The sequence below is a fragment of the Pongo abelii genome, chromosome 3 (assembly GCF_028885655.2).
Source record: "Pongo abelii isolate AG06213 chromosome 3, NHGRI_mPonAbe1-v2.0_pri, whole genome shotgun sequence".
Taxonomy (NCBI): domain Eukaryota; kingdom Metazoa; phylum Chordata; class Mammalia; order Primates; family Hominidae; genus Pongo; species Pongo abelii.
The window spans coordinates 195,435,401-195,462,610 of NC_071988.2; the positions used below are offsets into that span (position 1 = coordinate 195,435,401).

The window sequence follows — 27,210 nt, forward strand, 5'->3', positions numbered from 1 at the left end:
ATTAGGGAAGAAGAAGTAGAGGGTGCAGTGGAAGCACCTAGCAGGATACCTACCCTAGTACATTGGTGGGAAGAGATATAGGGGTGTGGAGTGGGACATGTGAGAGAGTCTAGAAAAAGCTTTTTGTAACTGACATCTAAGCGTAATGTTAAGATGTCAGAAGGTATTTCAGGCAAAAAGAACTCCCTGTACAAAGGCCTGAAGGTAAGTGAGTTACATTTAGAAACTTAGAAGTTCAGCTTGGCTGCAGCACAGCATTGGGGTAGTGTAGCCCCAAAATGGGTACAATTCCCTCTGCTCGGCTTCCCTGTAACAGAGTTGACATGGTGGAGAAATTAAAAAATAACAAAGCTTTAGGCTCCGGTCTCTTGCATATTATGCTGCCTGAAAACATTTATGTTCCAGATGCAGAAGGCTAGTCACTCTGGCAAGAATTCTGAGGTTGGAAAAACCTGCTTTGAATCCCAGCTTGAGAGCAGTAATACCCACAACAGGTTGTGTAGAGGTTAGGTGAAATAATAAATGTGAAGCATCTTACACACACTAGGTGCTCAAATAATTCTCTCCCTTCAGTTACCTTGCTTCTGAGCCCCCAGCTGGACTCTGAGCTGAGGACACCATGTCACCATCCACCACACATGACCCCATGACTTGGCAGAGGACGATACTTCTCTTGGCCATCTCTATGTCCATCTCATTCAGTTCTAGTCTCTACCCTCTTCTTCAGTGACTATTATCCCAGGAACTGCAGCATTCATAAAACAAGAATTATAGCCACACGCACCTGAGACTTGTTCCATTACACTAATTGTACTTTATATTTGTATATGTACTTGACCTCAATTATTCCTTTTGAGAACATTGTGAGGTTGAGTATTGTAATCACTATTTGGCAGATAAAAGCCCTAGGTTCAAAGAGGTACGTGATTTATCTTGACCAAAGCTTTGAATGTAGCTCCTCATTTTCTAAACAAGTTCGTCAACCCTACAAAGGCTGCCTCCCAGCAAATACTGCAATGGGCATATGTTTTAAGGTATATTTGCACTTTTTTTAAACTTTTAAGTTCAGGGGTACATGTGCAGGTTTGGTACATAGGTAAACTTGTGTTATGGGGGTTTGTACAGATTATTTCATCACCCAGGTATTAAGCCTAGTACCCACATTAGTTATTTTTCCTGATCCTCTCCGTCCTCCCACCCTCCACCCTCCAATAGGCCCCAGTGTGTGTTGTTCCCCTCTATGTGTCCGTGTGTTCTCATTATTTAGCTCCCACTTATAAGTGAGAACATGCAGTATTTTGTTTTCTGTTCCTGTGTTAGTTTACTTGCAGTTTCTTTTAAAAGTTATTAGAACTCAGAGAAACATAAACTTTTACAACTATATACCTATTCATCAATATACAACTGTATAACTATATACTCTTTCACACATATTTTAAATTCTGTATGTGTAAAACTAAAGGTGGGGGTTGGTAGTGGTGGCAGGATGTTCTCAGAATACTAGGGCCTTCAAAGGACCATCCTCAATACTTTGATGATAGGTATCACTTTCCATTTGCATACTTGCCCAGCTATGCTCATAACAGTAAAAATAAAGCTTCCTACCTTCTTAAGAATAAAAAACTGTCTCCCCTGTGAAAATAACACAAGTGAAAGATTTAATTATTCAGGTGGACTTCAGCTGCTGATTTCAAATGGAATTATTCTCTTATGATCACAAGATACCTTGTAAGTTACCTGTTTCAAGCCCAGTCTCTGCCTAGGGAACTGTCTCCTATGAAAAGGAGTCCAGGTGGACCATGGTGGCTCATGCCTGTAATACCAGCATCTTGGGAGGCCAAAAAGGGAGGATCGCTGGAGTCCAGGAGTTTGAGACCAGCCTTGACAACAGGACCAGACAATAGACCCCGTCTCTACAAAAAATAAAAAAAAAATTAGCTGGGCATGATGACTCACACCTGTGGTCCTAGCTACTCGGGAGGTTGAGGTGGGAAGATCACTTAAGCCCAGGAATTCCAGGCTGCAGTGAGCTATGGATGTGCCACTGCACTCCAGCCTGGGTGATAGAGCAAGACCCCTACTCAAAAAATACATAAATAAAAAAGAAAAGGAGTCCACCTCACTTCTGAACAGTTCAAGCTGAGTCCATAAATGAGCCTATTCCTGCCTTCCAAAGATATCCATATAAGACTTTTCCCAACCCCTCCTGCCACCCACCTTGCTTCCTTTCAGTGTTTCTCCAAAGGTGGTGCCCAGATTACCTGGATCAAAATCACCAGGGTACTGATTAACAGGAGATTCCTGGATCCCAACGCTGACCTGAATCATCACCAAGAAATGGTGCATTCGCTTTTCATATCACATTACCCAGCAGATTCATACTTCGTGAATTACACACTGGAGATCTCTGTCACCAAAAAAAAATGGTCTTAGGCAAAATCTCTCTCATCTTCTACTTAAAACAACTAGTTTTAACCTAAGGGGCTGATATAAATGCTAAGTCAAGCAGTGATTTGTGTTTAACACTTGACAGTCCCTCTTCCAGGTACTCTATATAGTGGACTTTTATACAATATGATGTACAGTCATTCAGCCAACCAATACTACACCTAACTACAATCCATTCTACATTTCCAGAACCACGCTGTTCATGAGGATATCACTTCAGATATTTTGTGGAAATTCTGAAATCATGGCATCTACAGAACTCCCCGATATACTAGCTATTGTAAGCCAAGCCAAAAAGCACATGAAGGTAGTTTGGTACAATTCTTTATCTATCTTGATGATTGAAATTGTTTCACTGTAAAACTTTACATAACTGGGCTTTGTTTTAAAGCAAAAAACTTGCAGATATGAGACAGTATGAGAAAAAAGAATCAGCTGTCACCATCTTAAAACTTAGGATAGCCTAGGCGTGGTGGCTCACACCTGTAATCCTAGCACTTTGGGAGTACGAGGCAGGCGGATTGCCTAAGCTCAGGAGTTCGAGACCAGCCTGGGCAACACCGTGAAACCTCGTCTCTACTAAAATACAAAAAAAAAAAATTAGCCGGGCGTGGCGGTGTGCACTTGTAGTCCCAGCTACTGGGGAGGCTGAGGCAGGAGAATTGCTTGAACCCGGGAGGTGGAGGTTGCGGTGAGCCCAGCTCGCACCACTGTACTCTACTCCAGCCTGGGCGACAGAACGAGAGACTCCGTCTCAAAAAAAAAAGAAAAAAAAATCCAAAAAACTTAGGATAAAATCTTAAAACGTTTTGTTCGATTTAAATTTAAATTAGCAGTTTAGGTTATAGTACACTGATAATGTAATTACATACATTCTGCTATAAAGGCATAAAGGCATAGACATCTTTATTGGGAGATATGGGCAGAAAAACTATTTCCTCAGGGTGGGGCATTAGGCTAAACACTTGCCAACATCCTTTACTGTGTAATTTAGGTAACACAGGCAGAAAAGGCGTTTGAAAAGCACAAATCAAGTGGCAAAAATCAGATCTGAGGGACGCAATGAGGGTGGAGTTGAAATCCGTGGTCCTTGGATTTGAAACTTACCAGCCCGTGAACAAGGTTGGTATTGCTTTTGGCGTAAGACGACAGCCTTTCTTTTCATTAGCTCAGGAGAAATACTGGCTTTCCAAGTGAGCTCCTCCAATCCAGTGATATTTGCACATCTCACCTGGGCCTTTCGGTTACAAATTCACCACCTTAAGGAGCCGTGTGAAAAAGCAAGAACAATCAATAAGAAGGAAAAAAAAAAAAACCCTTCAGCTATAAATCAGCCACGTGGAGCTGCTGCAGCAGCAGCGGTAGTCCCACTTCCTGGTTGGCTTCCTGAAAGCCTCTCGGCAGGGGGCTCAGGGAAGTGGGTCTAAAGGTGCAGACAAGAGCGACTCCAGGTCCAACGGAGGGGGCGGCGGGCCAGAGGATCCCGGAGGGCACAGGCGTTAAGGACGGAGTTATGGTCCATAATTACAATAAAAGTTTGGGGATCTGAAAGCTTTAAGGAGCTGAGCTGCAGGGCAAAGGCTAAGGACCAGACTCGGGGAAAGTGCAAGTTAGTTGCAAGGTAGCAGGAGACTGTGAAGGGGGCTCGCGTGGAGAGCAGGGGACTGCGGATCTGGAAGGGGGCAGGTAGAGAGGAAGGCAGCCTGGCAGAGCGAGGCACACGGGTCAGTCGGAGCTCTGCGGTGGCCGCCGGAGGGGAGGGGGCCGCGGGGAGGGGCGGAGGAAGAGCCCGGGGAAAGGTGTAGCCGAGGGGAGTTCCGGATCTGGAGCTGGAAAGGGCAGGCAGCTGAGAGGGCGGTAGCCGTAGCGGTAGGGGTGGGGGAAAGAGGAGGAGGAGAGCCGGAGGAGGGGGAAGGAGGGAGGGGAGAGCGGTGGCGGCGGCTGCGCCGGGCTGTGAGTCTCTCGCCGCCAGAGGAAGATGAGGCTGAAGATTGGGTTCATCTTACGCAGTTTGCTGGTGGTGGGAAGCTTCCTGGGGCTAGTGGTCCTCTGGTCTTCCCTGACCCCGCGGCCGGACGACCCAAGCCCGCTGAGCAGGATGAGGGTGAGTGACCCGCCCGGCCCCCTCCCGCGGCAGCGACCGGCAACTTGTTTTGTTTGCCCGCGTGTGGAGGGAGCAGGGGGCGGCGGGGTCGCGGCACGGCGTGGGCACCGCAGCTCCGCAGGTGGTGCTGGCGCAGCGCGGGCCGAGGGGGTGCCGAGCCCCGCGCACCCCGACCTCCCTGGCCGCCGCCGGCCCGCCCCCTCGCCGCCCCTTCCTCCGCTCTTCCCCGCCCCGGGCTCCGCCGCCGACACCCGCGCTGCCGCGGCAGCGGCTCGGGCGGCCGCTCTCCACGCCGGGACTGCGGGCGGAGCGGGCGGAGAGCCGGGTCCGGGGGGCTGCGGCCGCCCGGCGTCCCACTCTGGGGGGCCGGGACCGCAGCGCTCACGGCCCGGGGACGCGGGGTTGGTCCAGGCTGCGGCCTGTGGCGCGTGCAGGCCTGAAGGAGGCGAGATACCGATGCCGCCACCGCTGGTCCGGTGGACCAGGCCCCTTGGTCCAGCCTCCCCTCCCGCAGCCGCCCGTCTAGGGGTGTTCGCAGCCCCACGCTCCCCCGGCCCGCCCGCCGGGGAGTGGGAGGGCGATGGCGCCCCGCCTCCGGCTCTTACGGAGAGCGCGCCTCCCCCTCAACTCTGGCGGCGGGGAGTCGGGGTGCGATGCGCGGCTGAGGCCTCGCCCGGACCGCCGGTCCCCCTCGCGTCCCTGGGCGAGGGAGGGGCGGTTGGCCGGAGATGGCGGAGGGGCGTCCCCGCCCCGCCCCGCCCGCCGCCCCCAGCCCTCAGCGCCTGGGGAAGCCCATGCTCTGGCAGGGCTCGGGCGCTGTCCGGGGGAAGAGGAGCAGTTCCTCTTCCTTGGCTGCGGCAGGGCTGCTTGGGCCGGAAAACTAACTTGTGTCGGCGCCCGGCCGCCCCGCGCCGGCTGCCGGCTCGCTCAGGCCGACGCCGAGGGGAGCGGCGGCGTGGAGCTAGCGGCGGCTCCGCTGGGAAGCATTTGTCTGCCGCCCAGGGCGCGAGTGTTAGCGCTGACATTCCTTGGATTTGGAGGGTTTAGTCAGGCGCCTCGGAACATTAGTTACCCGGAGCCGCGCCGCGCGGGGAAGGGACCGCGGCCACTGCGGGTTCCCTGACCGTGCAGCGGGCGGCGCGCACCGTCCTCGCCCCCGACCCTGACCTGCTTCTCCCGGGATGAACCGTTGCACCCCCTGCTTCCTCCTCCCCGCTGGGACAGCCAACTGGGCCGGCTGCCAGTGGGGGTAGGAGAGGGTATGAGGGGCTCACGACCGCCTAGGCGGCGGGGCTGCAGGAGGAATCGAGTCGCTGTCTCTGTTGTAAAGTGCTTTTTGCAAATGTGATCAGCATCCCTTCTAAGTCATGTTTATTTAACTTTCCTTCTGGAAAGTTAGCATCAGGAAGTTGGGCAAAAAGGCTTGTGGCGTCCTTTCAAGAGTAAGAATCGTAGGAGGAGATCCCATTATCAGCTCTTTGCCTATATCATGAGATTAGATGTAATCTGGAAGTTTGAGTATTTGAAGTCTCTACAGCAGTGGAATCCCTTTGTAATATCTGGGATAGATTCCCATCTAAGTCATCTAAATTGATGGTAATAAAAAGTATCAGTTTTCCTTTTCAGTACATTTGCGGTTTTAAGCTTCTCAGCTCATGGAGTGATGGTGATTTTTTAATAATTTTGCTCTGAATATGACTTATTGACAAAGGATAACTGAATATTGCAATTGAGGATATTTGTTTTAAGTCATCAAATGGCTTTTTACATGTAGCTAGAAATGTTTAACCCCGTATTTTCTGTTAGAGAAACTGACGAAAAACTGACAAAACTAGCTAGGTTCAGAATGTCCCGCCCTTCTGATGATCTTTTAAAGAGGTGGCGGAACATCAGCATCACTTGCCAACTCGTGGAACATTTTATTAGTGCAAATAAAGGATGGGCCATAATGCCCATTTCAATACTATATGGTGATGGTAAAGAAGGTGATGATATCTTGATTTTTTGTTTGTTTCAGTGTACTTGATAAAGTTTCTCAGTGGATCCAGTGTAATTTCTGTCATTTGTCAAAAACAAAAGTTAGATTTTAAAGACTTAACATAATTAACATTAAGAAGAATGCTTAGGTATCAGAAGAGCAAGAAAGACCGTTTTATTGGCTTCCCAGGTAAATAGTAATACAAGCAATTTAAAGTGTAGCTTATAAATAATAAGAGCATAAATAAGGGATTATTGTCTTCCTTTAATAAAGACTAACCTAGGAGTTTTTAAGGTACAGTGCTAGAAGGACAAATCCTGTAGGGAGGATTCTGACTCCTGAGTTTCTCCTCCCCCTTGTGGTTCTTTTACTTCGATGATTATTGCATATATTCCACCCATTGTGAGATCTCTGCTTCTCTTTAATGCTGATCTACACATGGACTTTTTTGGATCCCTTTAAATAGCCTAAACGATACAGTTTACCAGGTATGGGTTCTGCCTCTACTCCAGCAAGCTTGTACCTGTGGCTCCATTCACCCTGTGCCACTTTTTGTCTTGAACTATGAATATTTCAGACACTAAATTCTGTTACAGCCTTGACAACTTGGGATGGTCCTTCCTCATCTGCACTATTTCCTTGTTTTAGGTCTGTCCACCTGTGGAGTCAAGACAAAAGAAACATGTTTCTTATTTCCTTCCCATCTCTGGGCCTCTTGCCCTTTCTCTGAAGTGAATGATGTGAAAAATGACCTTACATTTCCAATCATATTCTGTTGTGTGATTTTAAATATTGATTTATTTGAACATTTTTGAGTGCCAATTATGTACCAGGCATGGTACTAGTTGTTAAGGAAGTACTCCTTGTCCTTAATCTCATGGATCTCGTAAAAACCACACAGCAATCAAACCTCGATAAATATATAAATAAAAATTGTGCTACTGCTTTCATAGTGAAAACCATAGGGGGCAAGAAAATGGAGGAATTTGGTCATAAAAGCCTTACTTGAAGAAATGACTGTTAGCAGTAGCAAATCCATACAGGTCTGAAGCAACTCGATTCTTACCTCCTGTGGGAAAGAATTTATTGGAGGGGCATAAGGCAGAGTGAGAGACCGAGGCAAATTTTTGAGCAGGAATGAGAGTATTAAAAAGCTTTAGAGCAGGAACGGAAGGAAGTACACTTTGAAGAGGGCCATGTGGGCTACTTGAGAAATCCAAGTACCTCGTCTGACCCTGGACTTGGGGTTTTATACATTGACATGATTCCAGGGTTTGCGTTTCTTCTCCCGTGATTCTTCCCTTGGGGTGGGCTGTCTGCATGCGCAGTGGCCTGCCAGCAGTGGGGAGGGGCTGCATGCAGTGTGTTTACTGAAGTTTTACTCATGCTCACTTGAGGCATTTTTCCCTTACAATTTGAGCCTTCCTAGAGGAAGGGCATATACTAGTTAAAAGCTGCCATTTTGCCTATTAGTGCACATGCTGGAGCCCACTTGCCCAACTCCTGAGATCTTAGTGGGAACCTGCTGATAACCAGCTTTAGGTGTTTTCCATCTAATGGGAGACTGCCTTTCCATGGTGTTGGCACAACCAATTATTATTTTAGAGAGACAGTTTAACAACTGCCTGACCATCACCTGATGGCCGCCTGACATTCCTGGTGGTGGGGGGCCTTTCCTGCCCTGCTCATGTCTGCCTAGCTGCCTACTCTGACTTTTGAGGCGAAATCTGAACATTTCAAGACAAGTAGTTAATCTGAAAGTGGGTGGCAACATTCTTGGGAAGGAGCATTTGGGCAAAGGTCCTGAGGCAGGAGGTAGCATGAGTGAAATAGTGAGAAACTAGGAGATAAATACTGTTGGAACGTGGAGAGTGACAAGTAGAATGATGCCACACAGGAAAGCATGGGTCTCGTAGTCCATGCTAAGGAGGAGATCTGAAGTGCAGTGAGAAGCCATTGAAAGATTTAAGTAGAGAAGAGTGGATTTGTGTTTTGAAAAGATCACTCTGGCTGCCTACAGAAAGTATGTATTTGTCTATAGAACAGGTAGCAGAAGTCCTGGTGGGGGTCGTCATTATTCAGGTGGGACATAATCCTTGCTTAGATTGGCAGGGTGGTGGTAGAGATAGAAAAAAATAAATTGATTCAAGAGCTCGTTAAGATGCAAAGGCATCAAGATTTAGCTACTGGATATGGTAGTGAAGGTGTCAGGAGGCCTAGGATGATAGATTATTTGTTCCATTATGGAAAGTTCTCAAAGCAAAATGTATACCTTCTTGTATTGTATTTTATGATTATGGGAAGTTTTTTTTTTTAGTGTTTGTCCTCTGGATATTTTAAGGTCAGCATTTATTAAGATTATCTGTTTGGACTTGCAAAGCACAGAAAGTTCCTTTAAGTAAATAAATTGTGTCTCAGACTAACACCATTTATCCCAGGTTTTAGCCCTGAGTGACTGTCTACAGTTGACTCATAAGCCTCTGAAAATAAAGGTTTTTAAAGGAAATGTTGACAGATCCATTAAAACAGCAGTCCCCCACCTTTTTAGCACCAGGGACTGGTTTTGTCAAAGACAATTATTCCACAGACTGGGGGAGTTGGGTTGGGTGGGGGATGGTTTGGGGATGAAACTGTTCCACCTCAGATCATTAGGCATTAGATTCTCATAAGGAGTGCACAACCCGGATCCCCTGCATGCAGTTCACAATAGGGTTTATGCTCCTGTGAGAACCTAATACCACCACTGATCTGACAGGAGGCGGATCTCAGGCGGTAATGCTCACTTGCCAGCCCACTACTCACCTGCTGTGCGGCCTGGTTCCTAACAGGCCATGGACTGGTACCTGTCCATGACCCGGGGTTGGGGACCCCTGCATTAAAACATTCAGTACTGGTGAGAAGCTGTTTGTAAACTAATGACTCTCTGGATATGCAAATACAACTTTAGTAAAGTCATTAATGCCACTTAGGTTCAGGGTGTACGTAATAGGACTAATTCAGGAACTACTAGGCCAAGAGGTTTTATGTGATAGGCAAGCTAACAGGTTTGAAAGGAATATAGCTTAAATGAGGATTAGCAGCTGAATTGATTACCCTGGCAGTCAAGTTCCACCTTACCAAAGCCATTTTATCTCAGTGATGATCAGTTGTAAGCTGAAAAATTCTGCCCTTGAACATGAGATTGTACTTCAAATGGAAGCTCTGTTTATGCTATTAGGGATGGAGCTATCACTTAGTGAAAGTGTAGTGTCTTAAGTGGTCACTCTTCTCTCAGTTTCCCAGGCTATACACCTTAGGATTGGTTTTTGTTTCCTTTGCTGTTTTCAGTGTCCCATCCCCCTTCTCCCGCCACACATAATAATGATTAAAAATCTCACATGACCAAGTCTGAGAAGTTTGGGGTTTATAGACTTCCTGAAATTAATGCAGAACTTTTGCATACATCTACATTTTTTTCTAGGTTGATAATCAGAAGCTTTCATGTTTCCTAAAGTGTCCTCTAAACCATACAAGGCTTCCAACCACTGACCATGTGCCCTTTGAAGGCAGGGTTCATGTTTCCTGTTTGTTGAGTATTTCCTCCATCTTCCCTGGTGCTAATTTTATGGAAGACACATATTAAATGTTTTTCAAAGAAACTAAGGTAGATCCATTTATGTCTCCCACATAGGTCTGAACATTTCGGGAATGTTTGGTGAATTCCTAAGAATTGCTGTATTTAAAACTTCTGTGGAAATGTTTTCCATCCAGTGGTCTATGTGAGGTCAGGCATCAGCCCTGTTACCACCTGCTTGCCCCTCCTCCGTCCCCATCCTCCCCTCCCTAAGACCTCATGAAGAATACTGATAACACCTGAAGTGGGAGTTCCTGCTCTCACAATCTAGTTGGGGGTGGGGAGAGCTATTCCTTAATCCAGTAGCAATGTAAAGAAATAATATAAGAACTGTCATAAGGATATGTTTCATCAGTAGTCAAACCAGTAGGTGGAGAAGGCTTAAAATGGCCTTTGGGGAATGCACAATTATTAGTAAAGAGAGAATGAAAACTGTTGAACAGCAGTCTATTTTGTGACTTAGGCTGGTTGCATGGGATGGGAGATAACGTGTAAGATACGATTTGGGTTTCTGTATAAAGTGTGTTAGACAAAAGTAAATTGGAGAAAGAGGAAGAGAGAAAATAATTCATGAATGAAAAGCAAAATTCTGAGCTTGAGCCATCTGTAAACAGAATATGTGGAAATTCTAACTTGAGTTATTAAAAAAGTTGGTCAGCAAGACTTGAGTAGCTATTGAATGAAGGAAAATGACTGTGATTATTTAGCTCCTAACTAGATAATTGTCTTTGTTCATATTTTGAATTTCGATTCTCATTCCTGAAGAATGAATGTACAATCTGAAAAGTAACTAAATTAAGGATTTCAGTAATAACAGCAACAATAATAGTTTACATATATTGAATCCTTTCTTTGGGCCTAATAAATATTCTACAGGTATTTGGTTGTTCATTTGTAACAACCACCCTCTATTGCAAGTCCGATGGAATCCCGACTTTATAGATGAGACTGTCGTGGTATAGAGAGGTGAACTCTTTGTCCAAGTTTGTTCACTTAATTAATTGTAGAGCCAGGATTCAATCTTAGGTGTTCTAACTTCAGAGCTGTGCTCTCTGATCTTGCACTACAGTTTTTAACAACACAGACAAGTACACATGGACTACATTGAAAGGTGGATATGTAGACGCTAGCTGGGTAATTTCAGATAAACACTGAAGACAATATAGATGGTCCCTGACTTACCATGATTCAGCTTACGATTTTTGACTTTTCAATGGGTTTATTGGTGTGTAACCCTGTCATAAGTCTGAGCACATCTGGACTTAAGATGTCTTATGATTCTTCAAGTTTACGGCGGGTTTGTTGCAGGCTGTTACACCCTGGTAAGCTGAGGAGCATCTGTACATGGTAATATGAAAAAGAATGGGAGGCAGGTGCGGTGGTTCACACTTGTAATCCCAGCGCTTTGGGAGGCCTAGGCAGGCGAATCGCTTGAGGTCCAGAGGTTGAGACCAGCCTGGCCAACATGGTGAAACCCCATCTCTACTAAAAATACAAAAACTAGCCAGGCACGGTAGCACGCCCCTGTAATCCCAGCTACTCAGGAGGCTGAGGCAGGAGAATTGCTTGAAGCCAGGAGGCAGAGGTTGCAGTAAGTGGAGCTCACACCACTGCACTCCAGCCTGGGCAACAGAGCGAGACTGCATCTCAAAAAAAAAAAAAAAAAATTAAAAACAAAAAAAAAAGAGAATGGGGTGGAAGGGACCACTTAGGGAATGTCAGGGAAGGTGATGGCCAGAGCAGAGACTTCAGGAGTAAGTGTAAGACTATCGTGCAAATCTGGGGGAAAGAGCATTCCAGGCAGAGGGAACAGAAGTGCAAAATTCCTGAGGTTGGAATGAGGCTGGTGTGTTTGAAACCAGTGTGGCTGGAGTTTGTTGAGTTTGGAGGGAGTACAGTATGGGATGAGCTTGAAGATGTAGTCAGGACTCAGATGATGGGGGTGTGTGGCTCCCGTGGTCTGTTATTAGGGTGATTATTTGTTTTAGTTTACATTTGCTGCCCGTTAGCCATTATTATCCTTTCACTCTCAGAAGTGTCCTGGGTTGGATGGTAAATTATATGGATATCTTGCTTAAAATGTATGTTCCTAGATAAATAAAATGAGTAATAACCCTTTTTGGCCACAGTTTGTGGGCCAGATGCACAAGTAAACAATTGTGTTGGGTAAGACAAAAACTGTGTTAAGTCCACTGAGTCCTGTGGGATCACAGAGAAAGGAGCATCTAGTGTATGGGGCTGGATGCTGTCAGAGAGCTTGTCTTATAAAAAGACATGCTGGAGAGATGAGGACAGAGGAGACTGTGCAACAGCATAAATGACTGTGACCAATCCTGGGGACTACATGGCTGAAAATTGGGTTGGAGGGGGTGGAATGGAAGAGAGGACCCTAGAAAGATAAATAGAATCTGAGCCATGAAAGACTTTGAATGGTCAGAGCTGGGCTATAAGGAATAATCTGGAAACAGTGCAAGCTAGATTTCAGTGAGGAGAAAATTATGTCCGAGACATCACGAAGCTTAAACTAAGGAGAAGGACCTAGAAACTGAATACAGAGGAAGAGATTACGGAAGTATAATAGAATTGCCCAGTGGGAGGAGGAATCATTCTTGATGGTAAAGGAAAGGATGTTGATGCCTTTAGAAGGAATACAGCTGTCCAAAGCACTGGCTCTCAAACTTCTTTAGGCTTCGGAATCACCTAGAGGGTGTGAGAAAACGGATTACTTGGCCCCATCCCCAGAATTTCTGATTGAGTAGATTTAGGGTATAGCAGATAATTTGCATTTCTAACTAGTTCCTGGGGATGCTGGTGCTGCTGATCCAGGGATCATGCTTTGAGGAGTGCCAGTCTAGAGGTTATATAGATTTAGGGGCTGCAAAATGAAAATGAAAAATTTGGTTTGGTTTGGCATATAATATTTTATAGGCCACAGGTCAGTCAAGTGAAGGTGTCTTAACCAGGTAGATGGAGCTCATAATGGAATCGGAAGTGGATGCATTTCATTGGCCAGAGGGTGGTGTCTGAAGCCCAGGGAGCAGATTGGTAAGTTAAAGGAGCCTGTGTGGATGGAGGAGAAAAATGTGTATATTAAGAAAGAAACATGGAAAATGCCTTCTTTTAGGCTCTAGGAGGTTGGTGGGGAGAGAAGAAAGAAGGCATAGACAGGAGTAAAATGACTTAGACAGTATTGCCTAACCTTGAGCAAAAATAATTTCTTTAAGGGCAGGGCCATCAGCAAATTCAAATGTTACAATATTTGAGAACTGATTAGAATGAAAGCTGAAACAAGTGGCTGTGGAAGCATCACCTGCCTGCTAAGCTAACCAGTAGTACTTCGGTCTAGAGAGGGACTACAGCAGCATCATCATTAGCATCTCAGTAAATATTGTGGCCCAGGAAAACTGGTTCAGATGATAAAGAAGTTCAGGTCATGAAGAGTCATCTTCACTATGGGAAAAATACAAATAGAGAAAAAGGTTTATTAGAGAACTGTAACTATCAAAGAGGAACTTAACCCATTTTTGGTTATATCTGGGCTACCATGACTTTATGTGCCTTTCCACCTCTCCCTACCCACAACTCTGTGTGTGTGTGTATGTGTGTGTGTGCGCACGCGTGTGCGCGCAGACACCTATGTATATATATTTTAGTTGTGATCATATATAATACTATATAAGATAGATATTGCAACACATATTAGTCATTTTTTTACTCATGTCTGAAATCCAGTGATTTGAAAAGCTGTGACTAGAAAACCAATTTAATATTTAAAGTTGGAAAATAAATTTTATTCTGAGAACATTAGGCAATTTTTAGTTTTTAGTACATTAATTTGACTGAAGGGTATTAAAAAAAACAGAATAGCAAAACTATGCTGTTCTCAGCGTAGAGAAAATGTATGTTCAGCATTTCAGTACTCTTAGTTTTTAAAAATGAGGTTTATCATTAAATTATAGTTCAGCCTTGTGATCCTGAAAGCAACACTGAGACAACATGAACTGCAGTCACCTAGGGCCTATGTCGTTTTGGAGAGGGAAGAGCTAACTTTCAGTTGCTTCATTTGCTAAGAATCCTGAATATTTCAAAATGAGAAATGTTCTCATTTCTGCACCATTATAAATTCCCTTCTGGGCTCCCCAGCCTTCGAAGCATTTTCAAGCGTCACTCCCAAGGAGCATTTAAACATGCCAACAGGGAGACCTGATTCACTTCACTGAATACAAGAACTGGTACACTGAAACTTGAGGAAAAATTTAACTTTACATCATCTGATTAGGTTTATAGAATTGGTGCAGAGCAGCCTGGTTTCCCAAATCTAGAAGGTACAATTAACTACAGTATTATATCAATACCAACTAGTCTGCGAATAGGCTTCTAAACAATAGGAATCTGTTATTACCAAGAATATTTTAAACTGGATAAGTTAAAATTAAGTCACATACTATCGGAAACCATTCTGTATGAGAATAGAGTAGATGACCTAGTCATTTTTTAATTTTAATTTTTACCAATTCCCTGGGTTTAGGAATACATCTGAGCCTCAAGAGGTATGCTACTGTCTTCAGTAGTAAACTTAACATGCTCAATGATTATCTGGCTTAAGTGTAATTTTGGCATTTGTAGTTACCTTTATGAAATTATTTTTTATGCATAGCTGTTTACTATGAAAACTGTATTCATTGGTAAAGCTATGCTTCCTATGAAAACTGTGTATTCGCTGGTATCTTATAAAAAGAAATAGTATTATTTATTATGTAAGTATATCTTAAACAGGCAGTAACTGAGAAATTGCCAAAACTTTTTTGGAGGGAATTCACTCTTATCAGAAGTTGGGTATGTCAGCATTTTTATTTATTAAACTGTTTGTATTAATAATTCTCCTTTAACTTTTGGTTTTCCTTTTAATAGAAACATCAGCAAGGTGTGGTGGCTCATGCTTATAATCCTAGCATTTTGGGAGCCTGAGCCTGGAGGATTGCTTGAGGCTAGAAGCCTGGGCAATATAGCAAGACCTTGTCACTTATAAAACAAACAAACCAAACCTGATAAGATATTCTTTAATGTGAGCAAGGTTTGCAAGTAGCTTTTACAACTGTGCAAATGCCTAAATCCTTCTACAAGTGGAACCCTTGATTTACAACCAACCCATTGATTCTAGTTATTAAAGTGAAACAATAGTTTCAATTCCTAATGTAGTATGAAGAGACCCCTTTGAACCGTTTCACAGAATTTTAAGAATTAACACTTGTAGAGAAGTGATATCATGACAACATCAATGTAGTATCTTTATGTGTCTGTGAGAATTTGGTTTTTAAGAAATATATTCCTTAGAAAGCCTAAATAGAAAACAAAACAAAAAAAAGAACAGTAAGGTACAGTTGTACATTGCAAAAAAGAAGTCCTTAAGTCATGATGCGTGAAGTTCTCTAGAAGTTCTTGTCAGTAGTTACTGCTGTACTTCAAATTTTTTATTCTGTAGATTTGAAGTAAATATTTTATATACTTTTTATTAACATTTATTATTGCAAAAATAGTTCCCTTACAACCCTAGTATAAATTAAAACTATCAGTATACTTAAGTGAGTCATGCAAGTGTCATTTTGCCAGGATATATAAAAGATATCTGAGTAATATTTAGAAGTGGAAAATGTGAAAATAGCATCATTATAGGAAGATTCCAGTTCTGTTTAGATTTATAGTTTATGGTCATTTATATAAACATTTTAAAAATGACTTAGGAACAGTCTAATTAGGTTAAGTCAATTAAGTTTTTTTTTTGCTTGATTGTTTAATGCTCTTATGAAAAACACATATTTGTGAAAGACATTATTTGCCTAGAAAAATTTACCATGCAATATATTTCATCATATTGGAGTTCCTTTTTTTTTTTTGAAATGGAGTTTCACTGTTGTCACCCAGGCCGGAGTGCAATAGCACAATCTCGACTCACTGCAACCTCCGCTTCCCAGGTTCAAGCAATTCTCCTGCCTCAGCCTCCCGAGTAGCTGGGATTACAGGCGCCCACTACCATGCCCGGCTAATTTTTGTATTTTTAGTAGAGATGGGGTTTCACCATGTTGGCCAGGCTGGTCTCGAACTTCTGACCTCAGGTGATCTGCCTGCCTTGGTCTCCCAAAGTGCTGGGATTACAGGCGTGAGCCACTGCACCTGCCCAGTTCTTTGTTAATAAAAGCCTGTGTACCTGGAAGTCAAAGGTATACTTTGCATAGCCATTTCAAAACTTGTCTTAGGTATTTTCTAAAATGTTTGTCTCATTGGATACAGGTTTTGATTGTGCTTACTTGAGAAGACTTAAATCTTTACCCTTCTCCTGGTAGTTTTCTTCTGGCAGTTCAGTATTTTGCCATGCAATTTTTATTAGACAATTTGATCATTGTGTTTCTTATTGCCTAATCCAACAGATTTAATCTTTTAATCTCAAATACAGCAAGGTGTGCTGTGCCTTTACAATCTGTTTGCAGAGTTTTACATCTTCATTTGAAAGGAAGTGTTTAAACACTCCTTTTCAAAAATCTGCTAGTTCTAGCTAGGATGATTTAAAATGAATTTTAAAAATCCATTAGATTTTTGGCAAATAAGCTCTCAATTATGGTACAGAATAAATGACTACAAAGTGCTTTTTAGAGTAATGGAATAGAAATGACTGAAATTTTATTACTTGTGGTACACATGCAGATTTTTCTACTGTGGTAGATGTTCTTAAACTAAAAGATTACTGTCAAGATTGGAAATTTTTATCACTTAAAATATATAATTATATTCGAACATTTAAGCGAAAGATTGCTGGAATGGGGATATACAGGCCTGCAGTTTCGTTAACTGTTGCTCCCTGTGTGATGGCCTCGGAGGAAATTCTAAGTCCAGTGTTCGTCAAAGAAACTGGAGAATGTTTTTCCATTTTAGTGATCAATGAAAATAAATTTGCTTACAGTCCAGGGAGATCATGGTAGTAGAGAAAAAAATACTTTAGCAAATAATTTTCTAAAATTCTCTATTCTAAAAATGTACCAAGAGAGGATGATTTTTAAATACCTTGGTATTTTAAAGAAATACATTTTCTGTATGAAATTAAGATAACTCTATTCCTCTTCTTATAGCTAACATTTAGACTCTAAATCATGGCACATGTAACACTTCTATTTTAAAATAAATGTAGGGTACGTAAAAGCACAGTTGTTAACTTTGAAAATTTTGAAGAGTGGAATCACCTACAAACATAATAGAGCTGAAATACCATGCCTTTTCCCAGGTCCTGCTGTTTGCTTAGCCTGAGAAAGGAACTGCCGGTATCATCCAAGTATTGGTCAAAATACGTATATACTGTATGGTCATTCTCAGATTATTTTTCCCAGTGTCCTGTTTGAAAATCTGAGGAAGTTTTTAATGAATGTGGCTTCGTCTTACTTTCCATTAATTATGACTGCAAGAAGAGTACAGCCACTCTTGTTTGATCAGCCTATACACTATGACTAATGGAAAGCGAATCACAGCCAGAGAGTCTAATAGTTTCACAGTGGTAAAATCATGTTTTGTAAGAAGCAGTTACCATCCTTGACTCCTGCTCTGTTAACTGGTAACAGTAAGATAAAAGTAAATGTTAAAATCTTTCTTATACGTTGGCAAAAATCACTTCCTAAAGATAAATGAATGGCTTGAAACATTTATTTGCATCTACTTCTTTAGCTTAAGTGACAGGTACTTATGTTTAAAAATAACGTGTCTTGTGTAATGATTTATGACTTCAAAGGGCTGATAAATGTAGAAAGAATAACTAAAAGGAATTTGTAAGTGTCAGTTAAGGAATAGATGCTTTTTTAAATATAGAAAATTAGAAAACTTAAGATAACAGCAAAAGTAATACACATTTTTTCAGTATTTTTGTTTTCTGGTGAATTAAGATACTTTTCCTACTATTCCTTTAATTCTTTTTAAAAATAACTACAATCTATTTTTTTCTCCCTTGGGAGAGTGGATTCCTTTCTCTGATTATGAGGCCTGGAATTTGAGTGATTCATTGGTCAGTTTCTTTTGGGTTCCAGTGGGTGCTAAAAGTAAGAATGATTCTTTTAAGGATAAAAAATGTCAGTTGTATATTTTATAGAATGCAGGTAGCTAGAAAAAGTAAACTTGCCATGTGGGCACACTCTGAATGATGAGGCTAGCAGGTTACTCATAATACACACACACACACACACACACACACACACACACTGAATGATGAGGCTAGCAGGTTACTCATAATACACACACACACACACACACACACACACACACACACCCCCCGTGTTGCCCCTGAATGATGAGGCTAGCAGGTTACTCATAATACACACACACACACACACACACACACACACTCTGAATGATGAGGCTAGCAGGTTACTCATAATACACACACACACACACACACACACACACACACAGAATGATGAGGCTAGCAGGTCACTCATAATACATACACACACACACACACACACACACACACACCCACACCCCGTGTTGCCCCTGAATGATGAGGCTAGCAGGTTACTCATAATACACAGACACAACAGCGTGTTACCTCTGAATGATGAGGCTAGTAGGTTACTCATAATACACACACAAACACATACACACACACACACACACACACACACACAGAGCTTTTTCTCTATGTATCTGATTCTTTTAAAGATAACCAAACCTTTGAATGATGAGGCTAGCAGGTTACTCATAATACACGCACACACACACACACAGACACACACACTGCTTTTTCTCTATGTACCTGATACTTTTAAATTAAAGATAACCAAACCTTTGAATGGTGAGGCTAGCATAGCAGGTTACTCATAATCCACACATGTAAACACACACACACACACCGCCCCCCCCCACACACACACTGCTTTTTCTCTGTGTACTTGATACTTTTTAATTAAAGGTAAAAGGTAACCGAACCTTTAACTCTTGAGCCAGTGATAATGAGAAAATAAAATTTCATTTCTAAAATTAGAGATAATGGAACTTTAAAAAAAATGTGTTCTCTGTGTCATCTCTGTGCACCCCCCCCCCACTGTTCCTCTCACATGCTGCACTTTTTTTTTTTTTTGAGCTGCATTAAGAGGCTGTTATATCCTTTGAGATACCACAGGTCTTGAGAGGGATGAATGATGAAAATTAAAGATCAGTGATTGAGCAGGAATGGGAGAAAGATTAGGGATTGGGTTTTCTGGCACAAGGCTCCTTTCTGTCAAAGGACTGCAAATTTTCCTGGGTTGATGTGGGCTTAATTTAAAATTGCTTTATATATGCAGTGATGAAAATCAAATCAAATTTAAATTACTATATGGAACATCTTCCTGATAATGTAAAAAAAACTGATTTAGGAGAGGGTTTTCGGTACTTTGAAATATTAATATTCTGAAAGTTGAACACTGATGTTTCAATCTGCTTCACTCCATCCCCATTACTTCTTGTCAGCTGTCTATGAGCATTGGGCCACTTGCCACAGTTTTACATGATAACCATATTGAAGTGGTAAAAAAGATCAGAACATATACAGTGCCTTCTTAAGTCAGGTTCCTGATTTATTTCTGGTACTTTCCATTTAGATACATATTGATTTACCTAATTTCTTAAATCCATGGACCAGTACTGATATTCCTGTTTGTCTTTATTTAGGATTTTACATGTGTATGTTAAAAAATACATTGGTAACAGCTGACTGACAACCAAAAAAGTAAAAAAGCAAAACAAAAATCACCATGCTTTAACAGGTTTGTCATGAAGCAAAATGCATGAGAAATTTGATCTGTTTCAGTTTGCTTGTTATCAGTCAGAAATCACCTTTGCCTTGCCCAGAGAAGACTCAGGTTCATTGAATTCTCTTCACCACTCTGTGAAAGTGTATAGCAGCATGGACAGCACATGTTAGGTATATGTACAGAGTAAATGGTGCACTGGGTGGCATTTGGAATCTTGAAAGGACAGTGTCTCTTAGATGCTTAACTTACTACTGGGAGTGAAGAAGATCAATGATTCTCAAAAAAAAAAAAAGTGGAAAAATTCCTTGTGGGGAAAAGAAGCTAGGATAATTTAGGGTTTTAATTATTATCATACTTGATTGAGAGAAATCCCTTATTCTTAAAATAATACAGGTACTGCATTTCTTATTTTATAATACTGTTTAAATGCTTCCTGTCCCAGGCAGTATAATGAATTAAAATGTAGTAGATATTTAGCACAAGCAAAAAGGACCTATAGTTTAGGAATACTAAATTCAGAACTTTGTATTGTAACAAGTTACCAGGAAGTAGTGGGGGTTAAATCTGTGCTGCTGGGAAAGTGCGTTTTGTTTTTTTTTTTTTTAATTTCCTTGTATACACGTTAGAGTCTACAGTTTGTATGAACCGTGTGCTAGTCAAGAAAGAGATAAATAAGCATTTTTTAGGTTCAAGAGATTTAGCAATGTTACGGTTTTGGGATAAGCTGCTATCCTAGTGATGTCTTCTTGTCACTGTCTGATTGAGATTTTTAAAAACTCAAACACATCCTTAATCAATTTGAAAGATTCCTAGGGAAATTACATTCAACTTGATTATGGTATTCCTTATGAGAGCTTGGGCATGGGGCAAGGAGAGTGAACTTTAAGGTGTGGGAAGAAGATAAGTATGTGCCACATAAAAGGAGGAGGGGCCTGCTATATAGTACAAGGTCATGGCTTAAGCCAATCATTTGTCTTGGGGTTGGGGAGTCGGAAGGATGAGTGGGTCTATTTAAAAAAAAAATTGAGTTGATAACCATGAACATTAATCCTTATGAATACTAAATGTTCTAGAGAAATTATATTCATGTGTAATTTTCCTTAGTGTGTAACATATAGCTCCCCAAGGACAAGGTGGCAGCTGGCGGATTAAAAATAAAAGCTGACATCATTATATAGTAGAAGTACACATGGACTCTGACATGGGTTAAAATGCTGGTGCAATCACTGTTAATGGCGTTAGTGAGCTTGGCCGAGTGATTTACTTTCTGAGAGCTTCCTTTTCCTCATCTGTAAAGTAGACATAAAATCAACTTCATAGCAATGTTCTTGTGCTTCCTTTAGATACGTTTATCAGAGCTTCTATGGCAGGGTTTAACTTGCACTTTTATGCATACTGTTTTTCCTTCCTTCTGTTTCTTCTTCTTGGATGAGCACCATAATTTGTACATAGTTTCAAGAGTGCTTTAAAAATGAAAATACTTAAGTTCTGCAAACTTATTATGAATTCATTATTTTGAATTATAAGTGAAGGAGGGCTGAATATTGTCTTTTCTCCTGGACTTTTAGACTTTTGCCTTAAAAGTTATATCCTTAAATGAACCAGTGTTCTCAAATGGGGAAAGAGGAAAATATTATTGTTTACTTACTTTTTTTTTTTTTTTTTTTCAGATGGAGTCTTGCTTTGTTACCAGGCTGGAGTGCTGTGGTGCAATCTTGGCTCACTGCAATCTCCAACTCCCTGGTTCAAGCGATTCTCCTGCCTTACCCTCCCGAGTAGCTGGTATTACAGGTGCATACCACCATGCCCAGCTAATTCTTTTATATTTTTAGTAGAGAGGTGGTTTTGCCATGTTGGCCAGGATGGTCTCGATCTCCTGACCTCGTGATCCACCTGCCTCGGCCTCCCAAAGTGCTGGGATTACAGGTGTGAGCCACCGCACCTGGCCTACTTACTTTTAAAATACATTTACACTAAGAAAAAAAGAATGTATGTTCATTGTAGAAAATATTACAAAGTTAAAGCAAGTAAGAAACAAAATTATCTACAACCCATCCTATCCAAAGATAATTATCATTAGCTATTTGGTGTATTTCTTGCCTAAATATATGTACTATACATAGACATAGTCCACAGTATAAATAAACTCTGTGGATTGCTTTTTTAATTTCACTGTAGAAATATTTTAATTGTTTTTAGGATATGTATAGATTTGTAATTTTTTTTTTAACCATCTGGTCATTTTAGTATTGAGACGGTTTAAGGAAAGAGGACATTAGGAAAAAAAAACCTGTGTGCTGGGAATTAGAGATCTGAAATTGTCATATACACCACATTTGCAAAATGTTTTCACCTGCCCTTGAAAAAAAACCAAGGCATGATTTTGAATTTTATAAGATGGTCTATTAAGATGGCTGAAACTTGGAGTGCTTTCTGGCAAAACCAGCAATTAAATGAAGAGAAACAGAAGCCATCACTAGAAGAGCAACTATTTTGTGGCAGTTACTTATTTCACTATCTCTTCTCTATTCTTTACCCCAACATAGTTCATAACTTAAAGTTGTGGACTTTAAAGCACTCTAAAGCTTTTAAACTTCTGCCTAGTGAGTTAGTATTAAGAAATTTAAGTCACTGCCATGGGGTTAAATATGAGGTTTAATAAAAATATTGGTTTCTTAATTTTGTTTATTAGTCTTACTCCTATAGTCTGTGTGTCGTGAAGCATAATTTCTCTCTTCTTTCTCCTGATGCAACTCAGCCACTCCAGGATTTTCTCATTTTCCTTCATATTATGAATATGTAAAAATTAAAACAATACCTTTTCTTTTAGTCATTGCATAATTGGACTACATGTATTTCACTCTGAGGTTATAGGGCTCTTCTTTTCTATGTCTTTGCATCTTAAATACATACAGACATTATGCATTTATTTATAATACAACAAGTCAGCACAGTCACTCCTCACCCATGTGGGGAGCCAAATTCCAGTCTGAAAATTGAGCATCAAATACTAATAAGTAACTTGTACTGAACTCTTAGGTATGTTTACATTCTTAATTTAATCTTCTGACATTTTACAGTTGAGGAAATTTGTGGCTTAGAGAAGTTAAATTACCTTGCCCAAGGTCACTTGGTCTTGTGGGTAACAACTAGAGTTCAAACCTAGGCTGACTGCAGAGCCTACCTTTTCAGGTGGGATTCAGTACCACCAAGTAGCACTTTCTGAACTGTGTTCTATGAACCAAGGTGTATTAGCAGGCATTACTTTAAAAAGGAGTTTTGGGCCAGTAAGGTTGATAAGTGTTGCATATTGTATCACCCCCTCAGAGATTTCACAGCGTACATTGGTATGTTAAAAGCTTTGAAAAGTACTATTGAAAATTAACTTCAGCATTTTAGCACATCTTTCACAAACTGACCTGGTCACTGATCCAGTTTTTAAAGAACATCTAGTTTTCTTTAAAGAACTTTAGTGTCCTGAGAGAAGAGAAACCACTGTGGACAGATGGACCTGTCTTCAGGGGAAGAATCTGGCTGCCTCAGCTCGCTGAATTCTGCCTTGAGGCCTTCCTTACGTGTTCATGTGCAGCATGCTATCATCCAGCTGTGTAAATCTTACCATCCTTCAAGGTCAGTTCAGGATCTACCTGTTCTCTGAAGATTTTCCTGACCACTTGAGTCCACACCGATATATCAGACCTCAGCAAAATTCCTCATTATGTACCTGATTATGACTGATGGTAATGCTCTTTAGCATGTGGCTGTTTCCTCAGTTGGTTCCTAAACTCCTCAACAGCAGACACACCCTACTTTATACTATTCCCCTGTCCGCTGCTGAGTAGTCCCTGGCCTTACTGCCCTCGAGGGAGAGGTTAAAGTGTTCCAGTGGTTTTTGTTTGGTTTACAAATACTCATTGTCTCCCTGGTCATGAACCCTCCTGAGACCTGCAGTTCATTCTTAATCCTCAAACTTGAGGTGCTCATGTGATCATCTTACACTCATATCAGCACTTATGCTCCCCATATTGTTTCCTATCTGAACACATCTCACTGATCTTGTGGTTATTTATCAAAAAAGATTTCTGTTTACAGTGTATTTCACAATTACAGAAAAATTCTACTGATAGTTAAAATAGGTTTCCTAGAACAACCCCTGCTTGGCAGTCACCTCCATCTTGCTACATTGCCACAGAGCGTGATGAATCTGCTAAGTATTTTGTTTAGGAATTTCTTTTATGCAGGGAACCCCAACATAAGTGGTTCCTTGACTCTAGTTATGAGTCAAATGGTTTTAAGTATAACCCATATTAGATTTCTATTCATATAGAAATAGATGTCCAGTGTATGAATTATGTTTCAGTTATTGGAAACTCATTTCATATCATGGAAATATCAAAATAGTTCCCCCAAATCAAATATACTTCCAAGAACATTTTGCAAGCACTAGAGCCATATTGTGTCTATTAGTTGGATAAATTTTTCTGCATAGGCAAGATTGAATGAAGTGCTTTAAAATATTAGTCTAATAAAAGTATGCACCGAAAACACCACCTTTTCTTTTGGCAACTCCCTGCAGTAGTCATGGATATTCTTCCCTTGCTCCAAGGGAATTCTGTGTACAAAATTAACATTATCTATCTTCAACATTTTTACTCCATATTCAGTGTTCATGAATGGCTCTGGAAGTCTTTGAATGGTACCTGCTGGGAAACATTATTTCTACCACTATCCCAATCTTAATGGAAATACATAAAGGCTGAACGATAGATTCAACTCTCAGCTGGTTCTATTGACTCTGCGTGAACTTTAAGGGATAGTAAATATTTGAAGTTTATGTTAATTAAAATATAGATTTGGCTACTGTAACAGCAATCCAAAATGTTAGTTTTTCTTTTTTTCTCTTACATAAATACCCAAACTGATAATGGCAAAATAGACTTCATAGTCTTTTATGGTACTGTTAGGGATCCACGCCCCTTTTCTCTTGTTACTCTGTCATTCCTGGAGAGTTGCTTTCATCTACGTGGTCTGAGATTTTACTACCATGTCCACATTGCAGCAGTAGGAAGGAAGGAAACAGAAGGGATTTGCTTCTTCATCTGTACGTATCACTTTCAGTATCTTTATTCTAGGTGGCCATGTGCATAGCTAAGAATGGTTTTAGTGAGTGGGTAACTAATGAGATAGAAAGGGAGAAAGGACATTGGGAGGAATCGTAGTCTTTGCTACGAGGTAATACCGTATAATTTTTTAAATGATAAGTTGTGTAAGTAAGGGTCAAAAGTCACTTGTAGCTGACTTTCATTTGTTCCACCTTCTCCTTGCCTAGCACAGTTAGCATGGTCTTGGTATCTAGTGTAAATCTGATCTTATCCAAACATAAATTTGTTACTTTTTATATTACTTGGTTAACTGTTGATTTCAAGTCTCTTTTCAGACTTGTCTCCCAAGTTCACATGAATAGGGCCAGGCTTTAAGTTTTTTTTAGTGCATTCATTATTACCAAGCAGTGCTTTTTAACATTAGTGTTCAGTAAGTTTATTGAACATTGGGTTATGATGATTTATTGAAATTCTACATTTATTGCTTTGCTTGGTTGTTAATAGATTCAATGTCTCTTGTCTTTTTTCTGCCAACTGAAATAATCCCTACTCCACGTATGTGAGCTGTATCCTGTATCAGAAATGTAGAGGAGGCATGGAATTGGCAAAGATTTGTTACCAAAAATCACTATCAGACCCCATTGCTGTTGGCAGTCAGGGAACCATGGAAAAGATTATGGGTCATGGAAGGTTATAAGCAAAAGTCTGTGGATTTGCATGGCAGCATTGAGAGGTAGGTCTTACAGTGGGCAAGTTGTATTGGAGGACTGAAAAAAACAAAATGGAAATATTAAGGAAACACACAGATAGTGATTCCAAGAAGAACTAGCACCTATAGGGCTAAGGCAATAAAAGGAAGAGGTTGGGTTTATCAAAATTTGGAAGCTCACAAAAGCGCCTGGCAAGTTGGGGTTCAGATCTCTGGGGGGTGGGATGGGGGAGTACTTGGCTGGCTGGCTGCCTGTTGTGTCTCTAGAAAATAATGGGGCTGGTTTGGGGAGAAGGAGTAGGGTTGAGTAAATGCTGGGACCTCTCCAATTACCATGGTGAGTTGCCTTTATGCAGTGAGCAGAAGGATGTAAGTCTCTTCCGCCAGCCTTTCTGCTTCTGTCTAGTGTCCCCTGTTTGGTAAAGCCTAATGGGAAGGCTGTTGGCAAGAAATTTTTGCAAAGTTCTAGAGCCAGATTCACAAAGCAAAATATAGAAAGGTGGGTTTGGAACTGAAAGATAATAATCACTGGCACAGTAGTGGATATAAAGTCTTCCTTTGGAAAGTTCAGCTGAAAGATATTGTGCCAAACAGTACTGTGACAGAAATTAGAGGTGGATCTGGGCCAGACGGTATGTACAAGATTGAGTACAAGAGTGGTCTACTCAGTCTTGAGGAGTGTCTTGCACATATACCAAAGTCACTTTTACGTGAGAAAGCATGCTTTCTATGGCAGTCTAGAGTTTCCTTTCTTTCCTTAGAAATCCATTGTGAATCTATTATTCATGAGTTTCCATGACGCTTTGTTGAATTTGTTTGTTTTTAGTTTCTGTGACTCATCGAAAAACTACTTAGTGGGTTTTTTTAGGTGTCTTTTGTTATACTGGACTTTGAGGAAACAAAGGTGTCTAAGATATAATCTCTGTTCTCAGGTAAGCCACACCCTGGTTTGTGGTAGAAGGTGAATGTGAAGACACTGACATTGTATGTTAAATACTAAAATAAAATGAATCATACCTGGGAAGTGGAAAAGGGCAAGTCTGGAGAATTAATTTTGTGCTTGTCTTTCAAAGTAGGACTTTGTCAGGCTGAGGGAGAAGTGTGTGGAGGAGTGTGTGGTGGGTGAGGACAGCAAGTAGAAAACACAAATTTAAAGGGCATGGAGAAATAATTATTAAGATGACACGTGCTGTATATTTACCAGTTACTGTGTAAAGAAGCGTTGTTCCTTTGCCCTGAAATCTTTCTTCTTTTGGCTTCAAGGGGTCTTCCTTGTTTCACAATTTTGTATTTGATATATACCCTCCCCCATCCATTATGATTTTTCTGTACTTCAGCCATATTGCTGAGATATTCAACTTTATAAGCAACAGGTTCCTTTAAAAAAAATACCTTTGTCTTCAAACTGAAAGCCGTCTCATCCCTGTTTTTATATAAGTTGCCCTTTGCAGAACAATTTGTAGTTTCTGTATGTGGATCCTCCCTACTT

General features: G+C 41.1%; 1 protein-coding gene across 2 annotated transcripts in view; it reads left to right on the top strand.

Annotated features, from left to right (window-relative positions):
• The first annotated feature begins 4,338 nt into the window (after window positions 1-4,338).
• Window positions 4,339-27,210, top strand: part of GALNT7 (polypeptide N-acetylgalactosaminyltransferase 7) — a 149,328-nt gene continuing 126,456 nt past the window's right edge. The window contains exon 1 of one of the 2 annotated variants that reach the window (XM_009240459.4): window positions 4,339-4,552. In XM_009240459.4, the coding sequence (XP_009238734.1) occupies window positions 4,427-4,552 (126 nt within the window). In that variant the 5' untranslated portion in view covers window positions 4,339-4,426. 2 annotated transcript variants of the gene reach the window in all.